At 45.5% G+C, this 27,691-nt stretch overlaps 1 protein-coding gene across 3 annotated transcripts; it reads left to right on the forward strand.

The window, feature by feature from the left end:
• Positions 1-1,543: 1,543 nt before the first annotated feature.
• On the forward strand, positions 1,544-27,089 carry PACC1 (proton activated chloride channel 1). 3 transcript variants are annotated; one of them, XM_069459679.1, is made up of 8 exons: positions 1,544-1,579; positions 5,380-5,476; positions 14,709-14,918; positions 16,367-16,518; positions 20,384-20,526; positions 22,380-22,524; positions 25,082-25,189; positions 26,928-27,089. In XM_069459679.1, the coding sequence occupies exons 1-8, from the start codon at positions 1,544-1,546 to the stop codon at positions 27,087-27,089; spliced, it is 1,053 nt and encodes a 350-aa protein (XP_069315780.1). The 3 variants fall into 3 exon arrangements, with proteins under 3 accessions (XP_069315780.1, XP_069315781.1, XP_069315782.1); XM_069459680.1 differs by lacking the exon at positions 14,709-14,918; XM_069459681.1 differs by lacking the exons at positions 22,380-22,524; positions 26,928-27,089 and having other exon boundaries at positions 25,082-25,193.
• The last annotated feature ends 602 nt before the right edge of the window (positions 27,090-27,691 follow it).

A 27,691-nucleotide genomic window follows, 5' to 3' on the forward strand; every position in this document is an offset into this window, starting at 1 on the left:
GACCTTGGGGTATCTTATTCATTTCTGTATCCTACTGCCCAGCACACTGTATTTGTTAAACCATGTTGAATATTGTGTTAGCCAGTATATCCTTCAAATGTGGGAGCCCAGCGTTTTTCAGTTTGGTCACACCAGTAAAGACTAGGGAGGAATAATGCTGGAATAGAATTCTCTGGCTCCTTCCAGCTTTAAAATTCTATGATTGTGTGACTTGTTTTGTCAACCACCCTTGTATTAATACAGTAATGAATTTAATTGGCTGTTTGTTGTTGTTTATTCATCTTGGCAAGCAACTGTTAAATGAAATGGCTGGAATAAGTGTTCCATTCATAAATTCAACAAACATTTGATAAGTGTCTACAGTGTGTTAGGTGCTATATATATTGCCCCATTTAACAGATGTTTAAGAGCAGAGGGTCTGGGGTGAGGGAGGGTGGTCAGGAGAAGTGATGGGGATGTCCCACTGCTAATGCTCCAGGAGGTCTGATGTGGTTGGAGTTACTTGCTTACCAGCTAGGAGGGAAGAGGCCTCCTGAGTGGAGGGGGTTGCAGAGCTGCAGCTGCAAGGGACACAGAGCAGCATTCACCAAGACATAATAAGCAGCCTCTATCTGCTTCACCACTAAGTAGCCTAGGGCTGCCACACAGAACAGCTGTTTTAGGCAGTGGGAGGAGAGGAAGATGTGGTCCACAGGTCCACTCTGCCGCATTTAGGGCCAAGCTGTAGCTGAACGGTGCCTTTAGGTTTTCTCTGCATGATCCCTTCTTTTTGCTGTCATAGGCTCTGTCAGACAGGGCAGGATTTACCAGTTGCAAGAGAGCACGGCTCACAGCATTGCAAAACCTGAGGGTGAGGGGCACAATCGGGACAAGAACCTAGGGGTTCTGACCCAAGTGCCTGCCCCAGGAATAATGGAAAGAACGTGGATTCTGTAGTCCACACCTGGAGGAAATAAACTCCACTTGATTACCGCCCTTCCCCCGTCCTTTCTGACACAAAGCACCTCAGTTTCCTCCTCTGTAAAATAGGGAGAAAAATGCCCTTCTTACAGGGTTTCTTGCAGGATCAAGGGCACAATGTGAGTGAAAGCGCTCTGTAACATATAAAGTGCTCTCTAGAAATTTATAACGGTTATAAATCACCAGGCCAAGCTTCCTCTTGCAATTATAGATTAGGCGCTCCTACTCACCTGACTTTGTTCCACTTTTCACCCATTTTCTCCGTCCCTCCCCCTCCAACAAAGAGAGGAAGTGAGAGAGGAAGAGGCACGAGCGCCTAAGCCAGTGTTATTTGGCAGGCCCGGGGTACCTCTCGGCCCTCGCCGCTCCGCGGGCGCTGAGGGTCGCCCCGCCCGGACTACATTTCCCAGCAGCCCTTTCGCGGCTCCTGAGGCGGCAGCAGCGAGGCGCATGCGCCCTGTGCCGCCACGCCTGGTCTCCCGGACGCCCGTGCAAACCGGTTTTGCCTCGCAGAGCCGGCAGGTCCTGGCACGGCGGCTGGGGCTGTAGCGGTCTCAGGTGTGCCGTGCCTCTGGTCAGTGCCATGATCCGGCAGGAGCGCTCCACATCCTACCAGGAGGTACGAGGGAGTGGGAGACGTACGGAAAGTTTCTTGTGAGGCGGAGGAGCGGGGTCCCGGGCGTCTGGGCGGGTGGGGTGTGGGGGGCGTCCGGGCTGCGCGGCCGAGGGCTCTCGAGAGGGAGGCGGGGAGCGCGTCCCGGGAGGGGTCCCCGGGTGCAGGGGAGCGGCGGAGGGGGCAGGAAGGAAGCGGGGCGGCGGAGCGGGCGCCCAGCCTTCTCCGGATGCTGCCGGTCGCTTGGCCGAGGGATGGAGCCAGGTCCCCGGAGCCGCGACCCGTAACCAGCAGGTGAATGATTAAAGCCACCTTAGAAGCGGGACCCTCTGAGGAACCTGGCGTCGTCTGCAACAAGTGGAAGCTCCCGCGCCCTCCTGCCAGCGAGAGCAGATGCACGATTTGCCCGAGGCCTCGCGCCCCCCACCCCGGGGGAGTTAGTGACAGGGATAATTATCTCAGGTTTCGGTGGCCGCTTAACTTCCAAAAAGTACTTTCACCGACATTGATGGTTCTCTCTCCTCTCCATGCCTCCCGCCTGTGTCACCCCTCCCACAACTTTATCACTTTCCAGTTCTTTGTCTTTTGTCTGTCCTGAGCTACAGGCTGCGCTTCCAGCTTTTGCTTCAGACCAGCTCTTCCTCCTGACGCCCCCTTTCTTAGTGAAACCGGCCTCCTCCTCCCCTTCTCAGGAGTCAAACCTTGTTCATCTTTGCTAACCTTCCCTTCCTGTGCCCCTTTGCTTGCCGAGGTCCCGCCGTTCCCCATAGTCCTCCTGCAGTCTGTGTTTGCTCGGACCACCTGAATGGGATACAGTGTTACCACCGCTCCCTTCAGGCTCTGCTTACTCTGCAGATTTGCTTTGAGGCCCTGCCTTGACCCGAGAACATTGCTGTTTTCGTAGACCTGATGCTGCCCTTGGTCTGTGCGGACCAGTCCAGAGCCTTCAAAGCTCTGTGCAGCTCAGCAGCTGGATCTCTCTCCCATTGCCTTTGCCATCTCCTCAGCCACCTAGTTTCCGACCATTCTGGAAACTCACCATTTTAAAACGTGCTTCTGGCTTTATGCTCGTCCTCGAACCATTTCTTCTTTAACCCTCTCCCAAGCTCTGCTGGGTAAAATGCCCCCATTAGGCAAGGACCACCTCGGGTCCCACCTGCTCTGTGGGGGCTGACTTTGCAGACCAGTCTTGAATCTGCCTGTCCTTCTCACGTGAACTTGCTGCTTTCTGGTTTGATTAGTGGTTATTGATGTACACCTCTCCCTTTGTAAATGATTATAATTCACAGAAGGGCTTTGTGGAGTATATAAAGGAGGGGGGAGGCCTAGCTCCACAGTAGAAGGGGAGGCCAAGTTGAAGGCAGATGAGATTGGCCTAAGGTTTGCCATTTTTTAGTTTAGAACCTTGGCTGGAATCTGGCGTTGGACAGATTTCTATATTTCTCCTCCCGTTCCCCGTTTATCCCATGTTTCCTTTATCTAAGAGCTTGATGGATTTTAACCAGTGCTGTGGATTCCGTGGGCCCTAGACGGTGGGGCAAACCTGGGGAATGAGATGTCTTTCCCTAACTCTGAAAGTTTTCAGGCGTAAAGGGAGTAGAACGTAGTGGGCAAATACTAGGGCGTTGAAGTCAAAAAGCCACTTTCCTGTCCTGGCTTTGCCTCTTGCCATTTGTGTGACTTTTGTCAAGTCACTTAACTTTCTGAGCCTTAGTTTCTTCATTTGAAAATGGAGATAATGGTAGTCCCTACCTCCTAGGGTTGTTGTGGGAATTAGATGAGTTGGTATGTGGAAAGTGCTTGGCTCAGTGCCTGGCAGGTACTGACCCCTCGGTGAATGATAGCTCTTGTTTAACAGGGTGTGGGCAGCTCCTATTTCTAGGGAGCTTTGGGGTCCTGGCTTAACGGGACTATGTCCCTCACCATCCACACAGAGCCTACAGGATCTCCTCACCTAGCAGGGCTCATAAGACGTTTATCAAAATATAGCAGTTGTTCTGCTTACAGGGATAAGGCCAGAGGTGGAGTCATTTGCCCTTTGGGGGCAGGCCCATGGTGGAAGACTCTGGAAGGGCCCTCTCCCCTTGCCTTCCCAGAGGTCTGTTGTGAAGTCCCTGTCCCTCACCTTCTTCAGAGAAAGAAGGCTGCCCACACAATGGCCTGCGTCTTTCTTGCCTGGATCATTCTGAGAGTGGACCTAGCTCCAAGTTAGGTTGCTTTGCTGAAGGGAGATTTTGGCTTTGGGGGGTGGGGTATACCGAGAAGTGGCCAAGGGCTGGCAAGGAGGTGGGCTCATTATGGCTGTGGGCAATCAGAAAGGGTGTTACCACCTGTGCCAGGGTGAGGATGAGGCTTGGATCAGAGAACGTTGAGCCTTCCCAGGACTAATACCCTCCTCTTCCTTTGGCCAGTGAGACCTCTGGGGACCTCTTTGTGCTCCCACTAGTGGCCTGTATCCCAGGGAGCCATCTCCAGCCTCCCAGCCCTCTCCTACTCGTTTTTCTTTTCTTTTGTGCTTCCAGGGCTTTAAATTGGAGGTTTTGCCTGAATCTAAGGGGCAGGAGTGGAGGTGTGGAGAGTTAGATGGAAGAATAATAGATGCATAAGAGCTGTTTTTTAACTCAAGTCCCTTGGAGGTGAATTTTTAATGAAAATGTCTTGAAACTGTAAGTGTTGACACAATGAGCTCAAGAAAACACTTAGGAAAGCTGTTCCCTCCCCACTTCCTAGTTCAGTGGTGGCTTCTCCTCTAAACTCTGGTCTTGGCCTTTTCTGGCTTCCTCCCTAATCCTGTGGAGACTTATGGACTATTATGGTCTCTTTCTGCCCTTCTGCCCTTATCAGTGGCATTATTTCCCCCCATTTAACAGGTGAGAACACTGATGAAGTGAGGTTATGTTTGCCTGGGACCAGGCTGCTAATTAGCACCTGTACTAGGGATGGACCGCTCCCTGTTTGTTCTGCCATTTGCAGCCCTATTTTAGCCAGAGTGCTGGAGAGCTTGACACCAACTTCACTGTTCCCTCTTCTCTCTCAGCAGACTGTAAGCTGCATTTCCTCTTCCTTTGGGAAGTGGTTAAGACCGTGGCCTTTAGAACTAGGCCAAGTTAGATTTGACTCCAGGCTCTGTCTTTCAGTGGCTCTATGGCCATGGGAAATATTGTGATTTGAGTTGTGTTTCCCCGAAAATATATGTTGAGGTCCTAACCCCCAGTACCTCATATTGTGACTTTGGAAATAGGGTTGTTGCAGGTGTAATTAGTTAAGATGAGATCTTAATTGGAGTAGGGTGAGCTCCTAATGCAATACGACTGGTGTCCTTAAGGAAGAGGACCATGTGAAGACCCAGACACAGGGACAATACCTTGTGAAGATGAAGACAGTGATTGGAGTTTGGATGCATCTACAAGCTAAGGAATGCCAAGGATTGCCAGCTGTTGCTAGAAGCTAGGAGAATGACATGGAACAGATTCTCTCTCACCACCCTCAGAAGGAACCAACCCTGCCAACACCGTGATTTCAGACTTCTAGCCTCGAGAACTGTGAGAGAAGACATTTTTGTTGTTTTAAGCCATTCAGTTTGTGGTACTTTGTTACAGTGGTCCTAAGAAACTAAGAAGCAGGAGGTTCCTTGAGTTTTCTGAGCTTCAGTATCCTCATCCGTAGAAGTGCTATAACACACCCTACATCATGTGGGTTTTTGTGACAAATGAGAAACAGCTTCTGCTTTCTTATTCTACTGTAGAAAAGCAAGGCTGATGTGCTGATGTAGCTCACCTGTTTGCCCTCTTTGCTTCTCCCTTTAGCTGAGTGAGGAGTTGGACCAGGTGATTGAGAACTCAGAGCAGCCCGACAAGCAGGACAACGAGACGATCAAAGTCCAAGGTCCGGGTTTCTTACCAGGTGAGTGGGTTTGGTGCTGGAAGTGGAAGTGCTGGAAAACAGTGCTGTGCTGTTGCTGCAGGTGGAGGCCCCAGACCAGGCACTTCACCAACTATGGGAGAGAAGGAACCTCCTTCCCTGTACCCCGGTGTCAGATCTCAAGTATTGCCCTAGTTTTAAAGCCATACATATTTAATCAGTCTCAGGACAGAGAATATGTCCGGGTGGTATCTGCTGTTTTCTTCGCTTCAGCGTGAGCCAGTTCCTGAGACCAGGTCAGTGGATACAGTGGCAAATGCTTTGGGTCTCTGCTCTTCCATTCCTCCTTCCCTAGGAAGTTACTAGCAGATGAGTCTGTAATATCCAGGTCACTGCCCAGAACCCTCTGAGAGGAGAATTGATAGGCCCCACCTCTTAGATACCAGGCCTGTCCAGTATTGCTGCCCAGCTGGGTGAGCAGGGTCCTGTCAGTCAGATGGCATCTTATAGAGCCTTGTGGTAACATTTGACACTGTTGACTACTTCTTCCTCCTGGATACACTCTGCTTCCTTAGCTTTTATGATGTAACAGTTCTCGGGCCAGTCTTTCCATGGTCCTTTGCAGTCACTGTCTAGCTCTTGGGCATTACATGTTTGTTGTAGGCCTCCTCCTCTCACTCTAGTGGGCCACCTCCCCCAGGCCTGCTTCACAGCTTGCTCACATGTGACTCCCTTGTTTGCATCCCTAGCCCAGAGGTTACCTACAAACTCCAGACTTACATATCCCACATATGCAATGGCCCAGGTGATAGCTCTGTTTGGATGTCCCAAAGCTATCCTAAACATGTATCCCAAATTGGCCTCATGATCTTCTCATTCCCAGAGTGGTCCTCTTCCGGTGTTCCCTGTTGCTGGGAATGGCACCACCACTCATGTAGTTGAATTTTAGAATCATTCTTCCTTCCTTCCTTCCTTCCCATCATCCCTTATTTCTCTGCCCCTCAGCCATGCTGACCTTTTATTTTAGGCCTCATTTCCTCCCACTATAGGGCCTTTTTTGTTTGTTTGTTTTATTCCTCTGCCTGGAGTGTTCTTCCTTCTGCCACCTAGTTAATGCCTAATCATTCTTCACCTCCCGGCTCACTCGTTTTTTTCCTACAAAGCCTTCTCTGACCTCAGCTGGATCACCTCCCATCCTCCAACACTATCTCTCATAGTCTGAACCTCACCTCTGTAGCTACTGCTGTTGGAACGGTATACTTGTTTGACCATTTGACTAATGTCTGTCTGTTCTACTAGAATGAAACCCCTGAAGGCAGAGACTGGCTTGTTTTGCTCACCACTTTTGCCTTGACCGTGCAGTAGATTTGTTCAGTGAATAAATGAGTGAATGGAGCCCCCGTTTGACTCCAGCTCCTAGGGTGGATTGACGGAGGTGGAGTTTTATTCCTCCTGTTGCCTCTATTTGTGGGGGAGGGGAGTAGGATAGGAACTTCTGGGATTCTGCCTGCTCCTTAGTCAGAGAAGACTATGTAGAAGGAAGGAGGCTGGAAGGGCAGCTAATGTTTCCTAACTGCTTTCTCTGTGCCACACTTTGTTCCACCCATGCCCCATCTAATTCTCGTAACAATCCTGTGAGGTGGCCATCCTCCTTTTACAGATAAGGACGCCAGGCTTGGGAGGTTAGGTAAAGCATGAGACGATCACATGGTTGGTAAATAGACTGCATCAAACTCTGTCTGACCCCAAATTCTTTCTACTGTACCAGTGATTCTAAAATATTTTAAGCATTTTTTTATTAAAGCCCAGTATGTAAAAGGCAGTGGCATGGCTATCTGCTACTCTGTTAGGCCTACCTCAGAAGCCCTAAGGCTCCAGGGAGAGCAGTTTGAAAGCCTTGCATATTAGTGCCCTCTTATTTCTATAACAAATTACCACAAACTTAATGGCTTAAAACAATGCAAATTATCTTATGGTTCTGGAGGTCAGGAGTCCAAAATGGGTCTCACTGGACTAAAATTAAGGTGGGAGCAGGCCTGAATTCTTTTCGGGAGGCTCTAGGGGAGAATCTGTTCTTTCCCTTTTCTGGCTTCAGGAGGCTTCCTGCATTCCTTGGCTTGTGGCCCCTTCCTCCATCTTCAAAACCAGCAGCGGCTGGTCAAGTCTTTCTCACATCACATCACTCTGTCACTGACTCTTCTGCCTCCCTTTTCGATGTTTACAGTCCTTGTGTTCACTTTGGGCCCCCCCAGATAATCCAGGATAATCTCCCTATATTGAAGTCAGCTGATTAGCAACCTTATTCCCATCTACTTTTCCATGTAACTTGACATATTTACAGGTTCTAAGAATTAAGGCTTGGACATCTTTGGGAGCCTTTATTTTGTCTACCATGCCCTGCACTATCCTCTTGCCCCCCACAAGAAGAGGATAGATGGAGACAGCAGGAAGAGAAGGGGGTGGGGTGGACTTGGAAAGATGAGGCTTGCCTTTGTGTTTCCTTTTATAGATAAATGCCTAGGTAAATGAGGAGTTTGCCATGATGACCTTGGACCTTAGCAGCCTCTATTTTCCTCAGATTCCTGGGGCCTCAAAGCCTGAGGTCTATCAGAATAGAAAGCTAGGCCCCAGGGAGAGCAAATTTTGGAAAGCTCTATCAACTGGCAGGAACCTTTTCTACTTTTGGGAAACCCCTCCTGGGCTCCTCTCCTTTCTAGACAGTAGAAGATCCAGTTCTCAGAAGTCCATCTGGCTGGTCTTAGAAGTGACTTGGCCTGAATTTGATGGCCTGATATACAACTCTCAGAGCTCATTTCTTGCCTCTGAGTCGTCTGATAATAAAAATAATGGTAATCATGATAGTAACCACCATTTTTTGGGGTACTTTAAAGGCCTGTATGGATTTTTTATATAGAAGTAATCCTGTAATCTTCATAGCCACTCTGAAGGAAATGGTTAGTCCTAGTTTATAGTTGAAGAACGTGAGACACAGAGGTTCAGTAACATGTTCCAATCTAACAAGTGACAGGGCTCAAATTTACACACAGGACTACCTCCCAAGGTGTTCCAATTCTGGCTCAGTTGTTCCTAGATAAGATGCTTTCCTCCCCCAAATCCTCCCCTGCCTCCAGCAGAGTCTCTCATGGACTCCTTCACCTGTTTTGCCAAGTGCTGAAGCTGGAGAGAGGTGAGTGAGGAATGGCCTACCTCCAGGAACTCAAAACATGTAGAGAGAAAAGACAGGTTACCCAAAGAACTTGTCCCTCCTCCTGAGCCTTCCTTGAACTCCCTGATGAGGTCCGTTTCTCACTGTTACATGCTTTCCATCGTAGTACTTAGCACGGTTGATAGGTCACATTTATGGAGTATAATTCTTCATTTAAATGTTATCAACCTCTTGGCCCTGCCCTCAAGTTCTGTAAGGCACAAAGATTTTGTCTTTTCCTCCTTTATTGTAATTCCAATGCCTGGTGTGGAGTGCCTGGCCCACTGTAGGTATTTAGTAGTGTTTGTCCTCTGGGGGAGGGCGAGGGGATTTAGAGCAGGAAAGCATCTCATCTAGGAGTGACTGAGCCACCCGGAATGAATGAATGAGTGCCAAAGAAATGTTAGAGTCAGGTGCTTCAGAAATGTATGAAGGAAGGCTGACTGTGAAAGAAATGGGATTACTCTGAAGGAAGGGTAACATGTGGTTGAAAAAGAAGGAGCTGGCCAAGGAGGGAAGTTAGCATGAGCAATGGTATAGAGGTGAGAATAAAATAGGACATTATGGAGACAGTGGGTAGCGCAGCATGGTTGGAGCAGAGGCTTGGTGAGGGAGGTAGAGGGAGATGAGGTGGGAATGATAGACGGAGTCAGATTGTGGAGGCATCTGAGTGTCAGGGTTTGGACTTGAGGGAGCAGGGAGTATTTAAAGGGATTGGAGCAGGACAGTAAGAGGAGTAAAGTGGGGATTTAAGTAAGATCAGTGTGGCTAAGAATCCAGATAGACATTTCTCCAAATAAGGTGTATATACAGATGACCAGTAAGCACATGAAAAGATGCTCAACATCATTAGTCATCAGGGAAATGCAAATCTAAACTGCAATAGGATATCACTTCACACCTACTAGAATGGCTATAATGGAAAAGATGGATGATAACAAGTTTTGGTGAGGATGTAGAGAAATTGGAACCCTCATACACTGTTGGTAGAAATGTAAAGTGGTACAGCTGCTTTGGAAAACAGTCTGGCAGTTCCTCAAAAGGTTAAATATAGTTACCGTATGACCCAGCAATTCCACTTCTAGGTATATGCTCAAGAGAAATGAAAACTTGCATCTACGTGAAAACTCATGTGCACAGATAAACTTGTACATGAATGTTCATAGTAGCATTATTTGTAATAGCCAAAAATGGAAATAATCCAAATGACCATCAGCTGATGAATGGATAAATAAAATGGTATATTCATACATGGAATGTTATTTGGCAATAAAAAGAAATGAGGAACTGATACATGCTACAACTTGGATGAATCTTGAAAACATTATATTAGGTGAAAGAGGTGAGACACAGAAAGCCACATGTGTGATTCCATTTATGTGAAATCTCCAGAATAGCCAAATCCATAGAGACAGAAAGTAGATTAGTGGTTGCCAGGGAAGGAGTAACCACTCATGGGTACAGAGTTTCTTTCTGGATAGTGAGAATGTTCTGTAATTAGATAATGGTGATGTTTGCACATCTTAGGAATATACTAAAAACTGAATATATTCATTTTAAAAGAGTAAATTTTATTTGAGTTATTTATTCATTTAACAGACATGGAAACATTACATGTCTACTATGTGAAAGGCACTGTATTCTGCTCCACCACCATTTTATTTTCAGCATATATTTTTTCAAATTTGTTGCTTTTAAGATATTATAATTCTGTAGTTTTCATTTTTGCTGTCTTTGTCACTGAGCACTTCATTTTTTTGAGTAGAGTATATACTGAAGTACATTCTGTTTCTTTGGTAATAGTAATTGTTACCATTGAGTAGGCACTATGTAATACATTTGCAACATTCTCACATTTACTTCTCTCAAAAATCCTATAAAAGTGCAACAATGATTTCCTTTTCACATGAAAAATGTTAGGTTTTAGGAGCACTGAGTAGCTTGTCCAGGGTCAGAATAGTTAGTAGCAGAGCTGGGATTGGAGCCCAAGACTCTTACTGTAAAGTTCATGTTCTTAACCACTGGGCTGTATATCTGCTCTTTCAGTTCAGAAAATAAATGAATAATGAAAACCAAATTATTTTCTTCCTCAAAATTTTAGTGCTTTAGGTACAGGACTAATATGACCTCCACTACACAGTCTCTGCTGATCTCTGCCCCTCTCCCTGTATTCCCTATTCTTCCCTCCAGGTGAAGGAGACCTCACATTTTATATCTTCACATCTTTCTGAATTCTGTAGCACAGATCATCAGCCTCCTTTCCTGATATCTCCCTGAGGCACCTAGTACAAAGTCTTATGTGTAGACTTGGTGTTTGATATATGTTGAAGTAAAGAGTGAATTATTTCCTGTTTCTACCAGCCCAGGGCACTTTGATAGTTCTTGCTGATCCTGTTTTTGTGCTTTTAAGTAAAGGAAAATGAAATAATTATGAGCAGGAACTCTTTAGTGTCTTTGTATTTAAAGTCCATTTCCTATCAATGTATAGTTGCATCTTGTTTTTAATCTGGGCTGACAGTCCCTGCCTTTTAATTGGAGTATTTAGCCCCTTTACATTTAATATAATTATTGATATAGCTGGAGTCAATTCTACCATTTTGCTCTTTTCCATTTGTCTCACCTTTTTTTGGTTTCTCTTGTTTATTTCTTGAAAATTATAAACCTTACGATGTTGTTGAATAATTTTTGCTTTCATCTTAAATTTGAAGAAAAGTAGCTTTTTCTGTTTACTCCCTCATTTAACATTTTCAGTAATCTTTACATCTGAGAGTTATAATCTGGTGTCATTTCCCTTTAGCTTTCACAATTTTCTTTAGCATGCATTGTAGTGCAGGTCTGCACCTTTTCTCTGAGCTTTTGTGTTTCAAAGTATCTTTATTTCATCTTTATTTTTGAAGTTTTGCTAGATGTAGAATTCTGAGTTGACAGAATATTTTTTTCTTTTAGCACTTTAAAGATATTGTTGCATTTTGACTTCCATTATTTCTGTTCAGAAATTAGTCATCATTAGTATCAGTCCCTTATATGTGATATGTCCCTTTTTTCTGACTTCTTTGGAGATTTTTCTCTTGTCTTTGCATTAGCAGTCTGACTATGATTTGCCTCAGAATAGTTTTCTTATTTATCCTGTTTGGCATTTATTGAGCTTCTTGGATCTGTAAGTTGATGTCTTATTACAGTTTTGGGAAGTTTTGGCCCATTGTTTTTTCAGATATTTTTTGTGACCCATTTTTTTCTCTCCAGTTACATGCCTTAGACTGCTAGATACTGTCACATACTTATCTGGGCTCCATTTTCTTCTTTAATATTTTTTTCAGATTGGATAATTTCTATTCATTGAACTTCAAGTTCACTGACTTTTTTTCCTGCCATCTGCTACTGTTAAGCCCATGTAGTGAATTTTTCATTTTATTTCTTGTCAGCTCTAGAATTTCCATTTTGTTTTTAAAAATTTAATAAAACTTTTTTTATTATGGTAAGATACACATAATGTAAAACTCACCATCTTAACCATTTTAAGTGTAGAGTTCAGTGGTATTAAGTACATTCACAGTGCTATGCAACCATCATCCCCTCCATCTCTAGAACACTTTTCATCCTGCAAAACTGAAATTATATATTTGGCGCTTTTTTTTAATAGTTTCTATTTCTCTGTTTTCCCTCCCTTTATTCCTTATCTATATATTTTCCTTTAAATGCTGTCAAGTTCCTGTCTGCTAATTGCAACACATGGATCATTTGGTGTTTGTTTCTATAGATTGCTTTTTTCTTGAGTATGGGTCTCATTTTCTTGTTTCTTAGCATGTCTAATGATTTTTGATTGAACACTGGAAATTACGAATGATACATTATAGAGATACTGGACTCTGTTATGGTCTTCTTTTTTTTTTTTTTTTTTTTTTTTTTGAGACAGAGTCTCACTTTGTTGCCCGGGCTAGAGTGAGTGCCGTGGCGTCAGCTTAGCTCACAGCAACCTCAAACTCCTGGGCTTAAGCGATCCTACTGCCTCAGCCTCCCGAGTAGCTGGGACTACAGGCATGCGCCACTATGCCCGGCTAATTTTTTCTACATAGATTTTTAGTTGTCCATATAATGTCTTTCTATTTTTAGTAGAGACGGGGTCTCACTCTTGCTCAGGCTGGTCTCGAACTCCTGACCTCGAGCTATCCACCCTCCTCGGCCTCCCAGAGTGCTAGGATTACAGGCGTGAGCCACCGCGCCCGGCCTGTTACGGTCTTCTGAAGAATTTTTATCTTAGGTAGTTAATATGGCAAGACTTAGGGTCTAAACTTGTATCTCCCCTGCATTAGCAGTAGTTGAAATCTCCGCTCAGTTTTTTCGTTTACCAGTTGCTGCTTTTTTGCTGGGCCCCTTGGGGTCTCTCGCCAAGAATTTGAGCATTTGCAGATTTGGGAGGTTCACCCCTATGTGACTCCTTCCCTTCCAAGATTTCTTATTAACTTTCTGGTTGCCCTTCCAGCCCTGAACTCTATCCTCAGCCGCCCTGAGCCTGCCTTAAAAGGGATTGGCATGTGCCCTTGGGCAAAAGGCTATGGATTTACAAATCTCACCAGATGCAGTTCTTCTTTCAAGGATAGACTCTTCCAGTTTCTGCTTGCTTTCCGTCATTCTCCAATGCTCTCAAATAATTTTAAATATATTGTTGAAATTTGTCATTGTTAATTGTTATCTGTGGGAGGGTGGTATGTATGACCAATCTACTTTGTCATTGGTGGAAGCCAGAAGCCAAGCAGTTACCTTTCTGGGCTTACATTCAGACTCTTCCCTTGTTCTTGTGTCCAGCTGTGCTATGGATGAAATAGGGCTTTTCCTCAGGGAGCCCTGTTTTCAACTGAGGAGCAGAGGGGGCACAGGGAACCCTGTGGGAGCATCTTAGCTCAGGCTGCTTTAGCAAAATACTACAGGCTGGATAGCGTAAACAACATAAATTTATTTCTTACAGTTCTGGAGGCCAGAAGTCCACGGTTAAGGTGCCAGCAGGGTTGGTTTCTGGTGAGGCCTCTCCTTGGCTTGCAGATGGTGACCTCCTCGTTGTGTACTCACATGGCCTTTTTTCCGTGTGCACGCACTCCCGGTGTGTCATCGTCTTTTTGTAAGGACACAGTCCTGTTGGATCAGGGCCCTATCCTTATGACCTCTTTTAACCTTAATTACCTCCCTAAGGGCTCTGTCTACAAATACAGTCACATTGGGGGTCAGGCTTCAACATACGAACTTTGATGGGAGATGTAGTTTCATCCTTTACAGTGATTACTCTAGGCTCAGGATGGTGTGGGGGGAGGGGAGGCAGAGCTGTGTTGTACAAATGGCATCAGGACACATTTAATCAGTCACCATGTAAATGCAGAATGCCTGCTCTGTTCCAGGCACAGCGTGAAGGGCAAGGGATTCAGTTGTGGGTAAGACTGGCCCTGTCCCTGCCCTCATGGAGCTCGCAACCTAGGGTGGATAAAAAGACATACAGACAGTGATATTGTAGAGTGATGAAGTAGAGGACATATGGGGCTTCCTGGGAACGCTGATGAAGGGGTATCCAAATAAAGGTAAGGTGTCAGGGAAGGCTTACGCAAAGAAATGTCTTTCTAAATTGAAACTTGGAGGATGAGTTAGGGGCCAGCTGTGGAAAAAAAGTGCTTCAATTCAAGCATAGGGAATGGCAAATGTGCCAGGCTTCAGGGTTGAGAAGGGCATTCTGGAAGATAAGAAAGTCCATTAGTGGAGCTGGGGGAACTGGGGAAGTGGAGCAGTGAGGGGGATAAAGTGAGTGGTGGGTTGGGGGCCAGCTCTGTTGTTGGATTGTAACTGCCTATCTTTCTAGAAAGTAAACTCCTTAAAGACAGTAAACGAGTCTCCTTCAGCTTGGTGCCCTCTGCCTGGTAGTAAATTTTTGCAGGTGCTCTTTGTTATAGTTTGGAGGGTGAGGTGGAAAGGTTGGGTGCGTGGGTGACCCCCTCCTTGGTAAGGCAGTAAGTACCTGGAGGTTTTTGGATGTCTCTGGCTGCAGCTTGCCCCTGTGTGCTGGGTCACATGGTGTTTTGTTGTTGCCAGGCCTGGACAGCGAGTCCGTCTCCAGCAGCATCCGCTTCAGCAAGGCCTGCCTGAAGAATGTCTTCTCGGTCCTGCTTATTTTCATCTACCTGTTGCTCATGGCCGTGGCCGTCTTCCTGGTTTACCAGACCATCACGGACTTTCGTGAGAAACTCAAGCACCCTGTCATGTCTGTGTCTTACAAAGAGGTGGATCGCTATGATGCCCCAGGTAGAGCCTGCCGTGGACCAGGCATCCTCGACTGCCAGAAACTCCCTGGGCCGCCATTGTATTCCTGGCCCTTGGTGGGCACTACAGGCAGGGTGGAGGGCAGTCTCGGTGTAGGGTACACACCCAAAGAGCTGCTGACAGGACCCAGCAGAGTGTTTTATGTGCACAGCCTGGAATGGTTGCTGCAGAACTGGGGTGGTCAAGGAAAGCTTTGCAGAGATGTAGGATTTGAGCTGGGCTTTGGAAAGCACATAGGTAGGAAGAGTATGTTTCTGGGAGGAGGATCAGCAGGAGTGAAGGGGAGTGTAGGGAGGCAGGGGGCCTCTTGGGAAAGGATGAGACTAGCCTGGCTTGGGCCAGAGGCCAGGGGTGAGGGGAAGTGAGAGTCAAGGCTGGACTGTGGGGAGGGGGGTTGGCAGAGGAGGTAAGGCCACTCAGAGGTGGACAGGGGCCCTGCCTGGAGAGAGGGGCTCCCAGGCCACACTGTGTATACCTCTCCTGCCCCACTGAGGTGTCTGGTCCCTGAGTAGGGAGTCAGCTTTGTTCCAGACTGTCTGCTCCGGGTAGTGGGGCTAGCGTTGGGTGCTTTGGAGGCCACAGAGTGAATGGGGGAGGCACGAGCTCTGTGGGCTCAGGCTCTGCCCACCCGATATGTGCCAGGGGCTCTGTCAATAGGATGCCCCTGAGCAACCCTCAGGAGGGCCTGCTCACGGGGCAGAGCCAGAGCCCAGGTGCCCTCTGCCTGGGGCTTCTTGACAGCCCCTAGCACAATCGTGTGCTGGTCATGGCTCGTCAGCCTATCTTTGCCTGTCTTGTGCTTGTCCCTCTTTATCTTTGGGTTCTACTTTCTGTGTCTGGTCACTTGGTCTCGCAGCTCTCTCTCTGATGCCATGTGCTACCCTCTCAGCATTTCTGCCCTTGAGGATGGAACAACTACTGTCAGTAGAGCCTTGAGCGAGGTGCCTGGGCTGGGGGAGAGGGAGGGACTATTGCGATGCAACTCCCACACTTGGAGCTCCCAATCAGCGCAGAAATGAGAGATGAAATGAATTCTGGGGAATCCCACAGCTTAGAGCCCCCCAGCCTTCTGCAGGTGGGGGACGGGCCAGAGGGATGGGCACAGTTGGGCTCAGTCAAGGATCAAGGAAGGCTCTCAGAGTGTGTGCAGTGGGGCTTTGAGGTGGAGTAGGTTTTAGTGTGGGCGTCAGCGTGGCTGTATCCTAAGCCAGCGAGGGGCTTACTGAGGAGGGGGCTTGTGTCCCCCACTAGAGTAGGGCTTTCTGAGGGCAGGGATGCAACTCCCCTCCCCTGTAAGCTTTTTCTTCTCCCTTCTCTGCAGTCACCCAGGGAGTCTAGAACATAGATCATTGGTGGGTGTGAGAGGATTTCAGGGGTGTGGTCAGGGACTGTCACTTCTGACATTTGCTTTTCCCTGTTTGTGCCCCCAGGTATTGCCCTATATCCTGGTCAGGCCCAGTTGCTCAGCTGTAAGCACCATTACGAGGTCATTCCCCCTCTGACGAACCCTGGCCAGCCAGGTGACATGAATTGTACCACCCAGAGGATCAACTACACGGACCCTTTCTCCAATCAGACCATGGTAACTGTCTCGCAGAGCTGGATCTGGGCAGCGTGCTCTGTTAGCCCCATGCCCCAAGGGCCCAAATGTTCTTCCCAGGAGGCCTTCTCCCACTTACTGGGTGTGGGGCCTTGGTCCCCGAGTAGACATGGTGCCAGGTGGACATGTGGCTGTGGCTGGCTCGCCTGCATTCAGGGAGGACAGTGAGGCCTCTTTCCCTTGCTGAGTGATCCTCAGGGATCCTGGCAGTGTGAGGAGACCCTGTCCTTGATGGAAGAACGGCAAGGCTAAAGGGCAGGGCTGGTGTGACGTAACAAAGTGGGTCTCATACCTGACCCTTGACGGATTCACCAGGACAGTTTTTGAAAATATAGATTCCCAGGCTTCATGTGAAGCAAATTAGATTATAATTCCTGAGGACAGGGCCTGAGAATCCGTATTTTGAAATAAATATGGCAGCGTAAAGAAGGAGTGTTGGTCTGGGGACGAGGACTCGTGGGCCCTGGCTTGGCTCTGCTGTCACGCACGGTACTGCTGGGAATGATGACAGAGGGATGGGGCTCTGAGCATCAGAGGCACAGGGTTTGAAGGCAGGGTGGGAATTTTGTATGAATTTACATCTTATCTTTTCTCATCTCATGTCCTTGCTTCAGAAAGGATTTAAAGGGGCTGCAATAGTTTTTGAGATCAAGAGGGAAGGAAAGGTTTTCTAGGCAGAGGAAACTGCGCACCAGGGCCTAAAGGGAAGAGACAATATGTTGTGCTTTTGCCTCTGGACAGAATTACAGTGCGTGCATGGTGTTTTGGAGGGTCAGAGTGATGGCAGATGAAGCTGGACAGAGTAACGGCCAGAAGGTAAAAGCACATTGTTGTGCTGTGGACCAGGCTTACTCCTTTGGGTAACAGGGAGCTATTAGTGAGTTTCAGGATGAAAGAATCACACTAAGAATTTTTTGTTAGTATGGCTTCCTTCTAAAATCCTGCTGAAATGATTCCTACTCCAGAATAGAACAGACCACCATAGAATAGAACAGATCTGTAGATCTATGCTGATCTATTTGATCTATTCTATTCTGATCCATTCTGTCCTATTCTGATCTATTCTGCTGATCAATTCTGATATTCTGTTTGATTCTGATCTATTCGATTCTGATCTGTACTGAACTGTTCTGATGTTACTCTATTCTGATTCTTCTAATTCTATTCCTATTTTAATTCTAATTTATTCCTATTCTAATTCTCTTCTAATTCCATTCCATTGTGTTCCATTCTGTTTAATTCTATTCCAATTCTAATCTAATTCTAATTCTCATTCTATTCTAATTCTGTTGAATTCTATTCCTATTCTAATTCTGATCCCATTTCAATTCTATTCCAATTATAATCCTATTCCTGTTATAGTTCTATTTTGATTCAATTCAATTTAAAGCTATTTCTGTTCTAATTGTGATCCTATTCTAATTCTAATCCCATTCCAGTTGTAGTCCTCATATTCTAATTTGATTCTAATTCTATTGTTTTTATACTAATTCTATTCCTATTCTAATTCTATTCCTTTTTGTTCTGTTCTATTCTGTTCTAATTCTAACCCTATTTCTCTCGTAGTCCTCTTTTAATTCTAACTATTCTAATTCTATTCCTATTTAATTCTAATTTTTATTCAATTCTATTCCTATTCTAATACTGATTTTATTCTAATTCTAATCCTATTCCTATTGTACTCTTATTCCAATTGTATTCTAGTCCTAATTGTATTCTAATTCAGTTGGACTTATAATCTAATTCCATTCCATTCTATTCCGTCTCATTCCGTTCCATTCTATTCTATTGCATTCCATTATGTTCTGTCCCATTCCATTCTATTCAATTGTAATCTATTCTAATTCTGTCTTGTCACTGTGCTGTCCCCTGGGTGTTCTGGTCCACAAGGTCAGTTTGTGTGCACATGCGCACTCCTGAGAAGGTGAGCAGTAGAGGACAAGCAGTTCCCTTTGAAGGATGACACAGAGTTGCATGAGTCGCTTTTTCACACATTCTAGGACTTCATCACATGGCTATGGCAGGGGCACTGTATTCAGCTGAAATCTGGGATTGGGAAGTGGTTCTGGTACTAAAGGAAGAAACGGATAATGGAAACTGGGGACAGCTTTCTCAGCTGCACACTTAAAATAAGAAAGGTTGAAAATAAATAGATGGACACAGATCTCTTGGAAGAATAATACAATAACCGGAAGTGGAGTGGCAGTATTAACATGAGTCAATAGGGAATTCCAGGTGCAAAGGGTTAAAAGAAGGCTGTTTAATATTGATAGGAGGTTCAACTCCACTACTCTCCACTAAGAGTTAACAATCATAAATCTTTATGTACAAAACAGCATGTCATTTATAAATTTTAAGGAAAACCTGTTAGAAATAAAGTATATCAGCACCTTAGAGTGTGACTTTAACACCCCTCTCAGAAATTCACAGATCAAATAGACAAAAAGGAATAAGGATAAGTAAGAATGGAATAGCACAATTAATAAATTTAGAGTGTGTATGTGTATATGTGTGTGTGTACAACTTTGTACCTGACAGTATGCTCTTTTTAAATCTCTGTAGAGCATTTATAAAAGTTGATGTAAAGATATTTTTTATCAGCTGGGTGTGGTGGCTCACACCTATAATCCTAGCACTTTTGGGAGGCTGAGGTGGGAAGTTCGCTTGAGGCCAGGACTTTGAGACTAGCCTGGGCAACAGCAAGACCCCTGTCTCTACAAAAAATAAAGGAAAAAAATTAGCCAGGCGTGGCATTGCACACCTGTAGTCCCAGTTACTCCAGAGGCTGAGGCAGGGGATTGTTTGAGGCCAGGAGTTTTAAGCTTGCAGTGACCTATGACGACACCACTGCACTCTAGCCCAGGTAACAGAGTGACACCCTATCTCAAAAGAAAAAGATATTTTTTTCTCAAATTAATCCATAAATTCAGTTTTAGCACAGTTAGAAGTCCTATGGATTTTTTTGTGGAACTCAATAAGCTAGTTTCAAAGTACATTTAGAAGAGCACATGTACAAAAATATCCAAGACAGGGTTGGGGATGGGAGGAGTCACATGGAGGGGACCTGCTCAGTAAGACAGCAGAACAGTATAAAACCACAGGAATCAAAGCAGTACAGTACTGGCACAGAGATAGACAAATAAATTTGTGGATCATATTAGGGCCAGGAGCAGACATATATGTTAGTTCTCTACTTGAGTTTAGTATAGGATAAAGGAGAAAGGGGAATTTAAAACCTCTGTTGTTTGGAGGGTGGGATTTGGAGCTCTATTTTACAGTGTTTATAAAACTTAAAGCCAGGTATGTAAAATATCTAAATGTAAAAAAGACTAAAAAGTGCTATAAAGAGATATAGGAGAATATTGATACAATTCCAGCTTTTCTTAGCAAGCAAAACCCAGAAGCCATAAAGAAAAGGATTTACAGTTTTTACTATATTAAATTTAAAGCTTCCATGTAACAAATGACGTTGGAAACAAAGTTAAAAGTAACAGACTGGAAGAAAAGATTTGCACATGTAACAGATGAAAGTGATCGTCCTTGGTAAATAAAGAGCTTCTGTAGTTCAACCGGTCAATGAGAAGAGTGGACAGAGGATGAGCTGCATTTGGCTCTGGTTTGGGCACTGTGCCCCCAAGCCTGAGCATGGTCTGCACGCAGGCCTGCGCCTCCTGAGCAGGCGGGTCTGGCCAGCAGGCCACTTGGAGGCTGCTGGGCGCGGAGCTGTGGGCTTTCCAGTCGGTGCTTTTGCCCGCAGACCCAGAGGCCTCTGTGTGTCTGAGGCGAGTGTGGAGAGGGACCACGCAGCTCTCCCGGGACTGAGATTCTGTCCTTTGTCTCCCTGCAGAAATCCGCCTTGATTGTCCAGGGGCCCCGGGAAGTGAAGAAGCGGGAGCTGGTCTTCCTCCAGTTCCGCCTGAACAAAAGTAGCGAGGACTTCAGCGCCATTGATTACCTCCTCTTCTCATCTTTCCAGGAGTTCCTGCAAAGGTGGCCTTTTAGAGTTCACAGTGGGCTTGCTGTCTACCTCTTAAATCTTATTCCAGCCTTGCACATGCCTAGGTTTGGGAAGCAGGGGTGAGGGCAGGGGCAGGGAAGCAGTGTAGCCAGGTGACCCACTGGGCCAGGAAAGGACCTCATGAGCTTGGCCGGTCCATTAAACCTCTTACAGTAATGAAGTTCAGCAAGTCTGGTGTGGAGGAGCATTCTGGCTCACCGTGCACAGAGTGCTGGGTGGTTCTGGAGAGATCACTTGGTCTGGCCATTGCTGGGCGGCTGCCTTCGATTTGTGAGCCCTCTTGCGGGCAAGTCCCTACCTGGTGTCTTGGTTTCCCGTGTAGTGTGCATGGGAACCACGTTTTGCCCTTAGTGAGGGCTCAGTGTGTGTTTGCCATAGAAACAGTTGACCCTTGAAGAACTCGGGTGTTGGGGCACCGACCCCCATGCAGTCAAAAACCTACATATAACTTTGACTCCCCCAAAACCTAACTAATAGCCTACTATTGACAAGAAGCCTTACCAATAACATAACAGTTGATTATCACGTTTTGTATGTTGCACGAATTATTTACTGCATTCTTACAATAAAATTAAGCTTGAGAAAGTTATCAAGAAAATCATAAGGAAGGGAAAATATATCTTCTATTAAGTGGAAGTGGATAATCATAAAGATCTTCATCATCGTCATGCTGAGTAGGCTGAGGAGGAGGAAGGGGAGGGGTTGTTCTTGCTGTGTCCGGTGGTAGAGGCAGAAGAATAATCCATGCAAAAGTGGACCGATACGGTTCAAACCTGTGTTGTTCAAGGGTCAGTGGTATCTTGAGTATGCTGACTGCCTTTGGTCTTCGCTTATAGCGATAAATGTCCCCTGACCATTAAAAAGTTCCTGTCTGTTCCACACGTGCTGCTTCAGGGTCACACTGTGGTGCCATCTCTGGGGCCCAGAGTGCCGTTAAGGGCAGGCGCATTTTCTGCATGTGCCTGAGCTGAGGGTGACTCAGTTCCAGCTGGGTCTTACTGAGCCGAGAGGCTCCACTCGCAGTGAGCAGGGAGGCTGCTCCCCAGCTGAACAGGAAGCAAGCTCCATCCTTCCTCCCCTGGGGCTCAGAGCTTCTGCCTTAGCATTTTCCATCCTTTCTGCCACCTAGAATTGCTTCTCCCTCCCCTGCTCAAAGTTGGCTTGTCTTGCCTTCCCCCTAGAAGACTTTCCAAAGGATCCCACCCCCACTCTGTGCTCCTTTCATGAGCTTCCTTAGTGCAGTGCTGCAGTTTCTGCTGGCCTAGGTGTGCTTTGATACCGCTGCATCTACGTCACCCTGGGGCAGAGGCTGTGGGTGTCTCATCTGGCTGAGACCTCCCCAAGGAATCCTTTTCCCCTCTCTGGGCTTTCCAGATGGAGCTGACAGGCCACTGGGGGCTTCCTCAGGCTGCTTAAGTCCAGAGTTCTCAGAGGAGCCGGCACCGTGTTGTGGGGAGTGTCTGCAAACATCAGTGCCGACTGCTTTGGGAGCAGGTGGTAGGACGGATGAGGTGGGAGGGAGGAGGAATTCTCCCATTGTGAGCTTCAGGATCACGCTGTTACCTTCAGGCTGGTGACAGCTCCCCCTCCATTTGGAAACTGAATGGAAAGAAAGCAGGGATGGGACTTGCTTTTGCTGGTGACTGACAAACAGCCCTGTTGAGACAACCAGAATTTGGAGAGGAAGCAGGGAGTGGGCAGCATCCTGGTTGTGCCAGCAAAGAAACCAGCCTGCAGTGGGGGCTGGAGTTTTGAGTCTGGCCGTGTTTGAATCCTGCTATCAGGCCTGAATTGACCTGGATCTTTCTTCTCTCTGTCCTCCAAGCCCAGACAGGGTAGGCTTCATGCAGGCCTGTGAGAGTGCTTATTCCAGCTGGAAGTTCTCTGGGGGCTTCCGCACCTGGGTCAAGATGTCACTGGTGAAGACCAAGGAAGAGGATGGGCGGGAAGCAGTGGAGTTCCGGCAGGAGGTAGGTGGCTCTGGTTTGCTTGAAACTGCTGGTGACTTTTCCATACTTGAGTCTGGTGTAGAGGGAAGCTTTGCAGAGGAGAGGGTCCTTCAAGCAGGGTCTTAAGGGTGAGTAGACCTTGGCCAGGATGAGAAGGGACCCCGGGAGAGGGCTCCATATGCCATGCCAGGGAGCCTGTGTTCTTCTATAGGCAGTGCCTATCCTGGCCAGTCCTCACAGAACACACCTGCGGAGCAGAGATCACTGTGCCTTGCAGAGAGATGGGTGACTTGCCCAGCTGTATCTGATGTCCTGCATCCAGCAGCACTTTGAGAGCTGCTGGCATAGCAAACCTGTTATTTGCAGGGCAGACTCTAGACACAGTAGTTCCTTACTTTTTTTTTTTTTCCTGAGATGGGGCTTCTAGTCCAGACGCAGTGGTTTCTTAAGTGTCATGCACATGATGATCCAGGATGCTGGAGGAAAAGACCAGCTTGCTTTTGTATTTTATTTTTATCTCATCCTTTTAACATTTCAATTTTTGAATGTGTAAAATGAGTATAACATTAGAACAGTAAGTGTACATTATATATCATCTATAAAGTTATAAATATATGGAGTGCACGCTCAAAACGTTTTTAGTAATAGGAAGCCTGATCAAAAAGCTTTCAGTCCACTGGCCTAGAGGCCAGGAGATATGCTAGGTGTCTCTTGCTGTGGTGCCCGTGAGAGACGGCGAGGACCTTGGGAAAGATCTGGCAGTGGGGATGGAGATGGGAGATTTTGACTGCCTCAGTAGAGCTGTGGGTAAGTCGCCAGCAAAAGCAAGGCCCATCCCTGCTTCTAAGGCTTCTACCTAGGCAGCGGCTCTCTGCTCTCCTCCCGCATCCACATTGAGAGCCGGACCATCCTGTGCATAAGTGGCCAGGTGCAGCAGAGGAAGCGAGAGGAGACGGATCTGTTCTCTTGCTCTCTGTTCCTCCTTGGAAGTGGTCCATTTGGGCTGGACTCCGAGGGTCAGCATTAGGAAAGGTCTGGATTGGAGTAGAAAGACCCACTCCAACCAACTGGACCGTCACTGGCCAGAAGTCATGCAGTAGTCCAATTGGGGGCTGTCTTGGGTTAATCTTAAACTGCCCCTTCACGAGCTCTGTCTCCTAGGACTATTCTAGGCTGGTTACTTTTGGGAGAGGTTCAAAGCCAGTTTTCTGCCATGAGACAGGCTAGTTTCTGTGCCTCAGGAGGTGACAACCCTCCTAGAGATAGGACCTTAAAATATTCCTATTTTGTAAGATAACTGTTATCTCCTGGATTTTTACTGCACACTTTGCTCCAAGAACTCCAAGTCCTCTCTCATCTGGCCCCACAGCAGTTCAGAGAAAGGAGCTTAAGTGGGTCCACCTTACACTGAGGTGCAACCCCATCTACCCTGGCTTTCCTGGTAGGTCCGCGATGCTCAACTCCAGTGTATTCATAAATTTGAGAAATTTTTTATGCCTTTTGTTAATGTCTAAATGGGAAGTCTTTTGGCAGTGTCAGGAGCTCTTTTGAATAAAACTTAAACGTTTTTTTAAATGAAGTTTTAGAGTTTAAAATGCTTTCACATAGATTGTTTCATTTGCTCTTCTCTCTACTGCAGTGAGAGAGGCATTTTGTTCCCTTTTACCAGTGGCAAAGCTGAGGCTCAGATCAGATGACAGACACAAGCCTCTGGGTTGGGGGCTGGCTTCCGCCTCTGTAACCTTCCTGCTCTCCATCACGCCACACAGCCTCTTTAGTAATTGATAACCAGATCTTACCCAGCAAACCTGCTAAATATTTACCGAGAATGGTCAGTTGTGTGGATTTATGCAGCTATACTTTGTCCCTGCAAACTTGAAGGGTTGAAATACCCAGCTCATAAGATTAAGTAGATCAAGTGTTTTGAAATTTGGGATTTTATTTTTTTTAAATTTTTTTGGAGCCAGTCTTGCTTTGTCACCCCAGCTAGAGTGCAGTGGCATCATCATAGCTCATTACAACCTCAAACTCCTGGGCTCAAGTGATCCTTCTGCCTCAACCTCCTGAGTAGCTGGGACTACAGGCGCACACCACTATGCCCAGCTAATTTTTCTATTTTTTGTAGACACAGGGTCTCACTCTTACTCAGGCTGGTTTCAAACTCCTGAGCTCAAGCAATCCTCCCGCCTTGGCCTCCCAGAGTGCTAGGATTATAGATGTGAGCCACTACACCAGGCCTTTTTTTACTTTTAATTGTGATTTTGAGTATTGCATGGTAGTTTGAATATGATTTAACTGTGATACCTAATGACAGATGGTGGGGACAATCTAAAACACCTGTTGTACACCCCAGATCCTGTGTGTCTCCCCAAAGAACTATACAAACCAAGGTAAAGCCTTTGCGCTGGTACAGTGTCAGGATCTTGTATATATGAGATTTTTGGCACTCTCACCCCAAAAGATGGTGTGAGGAGAGCCAAGGTCCGAGTTTCCCATCCTACTCGCCTTTCCTGGGGCCCAGGCAAGGGAGGGGCACACAGAGATGGTAACACTGCTTTCTCTCTCTGTGTATGTCTAGACGAGCGTGGTTAACTACATTGACCAGAGGCCGGCTGCCGAAAAAAGTGCTCAGTTGTTTTTTGTGGTCTTTGAATGGAAAGATCCTTTCATCCAGAAAGTCCAAGATGTGAGTATTATTTAAGATTATGAGAACAAAATCCCTGCCCTGAAGCAGTTTTGGCTCATTCTTGCAGACTGGTAAGTCTACCTGTCCTCATCTCTCATAGCATGAATCGAATCAGTTTGTAATCTACGTTTATGACATTGATGTTATGTATACTTTGTGTTTCATTGGTCTTGTTTTCATCACTAGACTACTCTCTATGAAGGAGGGGACTTTGTTATTTTGGTCACCATAATTTATCTGGTATCTAGCAGAGTGCTTAGCAATATTACTGCTTAGTAATATTCATTGAATAAATTGAGTAGAGAACATTGTCACTATGTATATTACTGCCATTGGAAGTCATTCTTTTTTAATGTTTCTCCATAGGAAAGGTATTTATGGTAAGTCAGAGCAGAAAGGTACAAAAAAAAAATTGACAAAGTATCAATGCCAAATTCTTTTTTTAATTGATACATAATAATTGTACATATTTATGGGGCACACATGATATTTTGATATAGGCATACAAAGTATAATGATCAGATTAGTAACTGGGATATGCATCATCTCAAACGCTAATTTCTTTGTGTTGGAAATATTCCAAATCTTCTCATCTAGATATTTTGAAATATGTAATAAGTTCTTATTATAATAGTCACCCTATTGTACTATCTAACATTAGGACTTATTTCTTCTATTTAACTATGTTTTTGTACCCATTAACTTCTCTTTATTTCCTTCTTCCCCCTAACCTTCCCAGCCTCTGTAATTCTACTCACCACCTTCATGAGATCAGTTTTTTTTAGCTCCTATGTAATGAGTGAGAACATGCAATATTTATCTGTGCCTGCCTACACTTAACATAATGACTTCCAGTTTCGTCCATGTTGCTGCAAATGACAGAATTTCATTTGTTTTTATGGTTGAATGGTATTCTATGTTGCATATGTTGACACTGAGGCTCACATTGTTTAAGGTCACCCAGCTAAACTGGGCTTAAAAGTGTTTTATTTTTACCAGGCTGGGAATTCAGAAATCCAAGATAAGACCTCTGCCTTAAAGAGTAACATTTAGTGGAGGGAGCAATCACTGCTTTAAATTATTAATTCTGACCATAAGTAACGGTGAAAGGAGTTTGTAGGATAAGTAGTTCGGCTGAAATCCAGAGAGGGTTTTGGCTTAATGGTCAGAGAAAGCTCTGAGCTTGGGAAGGATTAGTAAATCTAGACAGGGGGAAAGTGTCACAAACAGGACACTTCACAGATAGGAAATAAGAGGAGAAAGAGGCCTGGGGACAGGAATCCACAAGGTGGGTTTGGGAGGAAAGAGAGTCATTGGACTAGATAGGAAAAGTTTGAAACTAAGGTAACTGAGATGGGAGGAAAACGAGAGTAACTGACTTTCTTATGGATTGGGAATTTTTAGGGAAATTTATCTCAAAGCAATGTCACTGATTGTTGGATTAGGCTACAAATTAAAACCCAGTATTGAAAATCTTATTTGTGAAGAGTTTTTTTTGAAAAACAAGTTTCTTTCCTTCAGCATCACTTTATTATAGGGAGGGGAGAGTATTTTTCTCTTCAAACTGAGCTGTGGACATTGAAAGTACAGTCTGAAGTGTAGAATTATGACAATTTCGAACCCAGGTGTTTTTCTTATGGCCTTAATAATTTAGGAGGGGCTCTTGACAATAACACTAGTATGACTTAAGAATGAAGATTGAAGCAAACGCTTAATCCTGTGTGTTTCCATTTCACAGATAATCACTGCCAATCCTTGGAACACAATTGCTCTTCTCTGTGGGGCCTTCTTGGCATTATTTAAAGCAGCAGAGTTTGCCAAACTGAGTGTGAAATGGATGATCAAAATTAGAAAGAGATACCTTAAAAGAAGAGGTCAGGCAACAAACCACATAAGCTGAAGTCGCCTTGTGTTATTCATGGAACTAACTGCCAACGTTAATGGAAGTTCTTACCACTTCCACTTTGATAAACTGAGCTACCAGCAATCCTGTACTCACTTGAAGAAATGGGGCCTTGCTGGGAGGAACAGCAACTTCTAACCTGGCCCAAAGAGGCTGTTTAGAGCCTAACAGAAAAGATCCAATGGGTAACCTGAAAGTTATTTAAGTGTTTAAATTATTAGTAATCATTTTAAAGAGCTGTCTAATGACTTGTGAATATGGTTTGTGGAAGATGCCTTTCTTCCCATTCGGTTGGTTGTATAGTTTAAGCTCTACAGGATAATTAAGGTTCTACTTTTTACCTTACGTTTTCCCTAAGGTTTCTGAAATGGACAGAAGAGAGTGTAATTTTCTTTTTCCAAAAACCCTTAACTGTCAAGATATGCGGGTCATGCTTTGGAACCTATGCACTGTACACAAACAAAGGTAAAACTGTCATGACTTTGGCATCACTTGCCATTGATGTTATCTAGCCTCTGACAAGCTCTCTCATTTGTTAAATATTACATGAGACTTTAAAAAACTAGTAATTAAATTTCTTATGTCCTGACTGGCCACCT

Source organism: Eulemur rufifrons, chromosome 27, assembly GCF_041146395.1.
Source record: "Eulemur rufifrons isolate Redbay chromosome 27, OSU_ERuf_1, whole genome shotgun sequence".
Taxonomy (NCBI): Eukaryota; Metazoa; Chordata; class Mammalia; order Primates; family Lemuridae; genus Eulemur; species Eulemur rufifrons.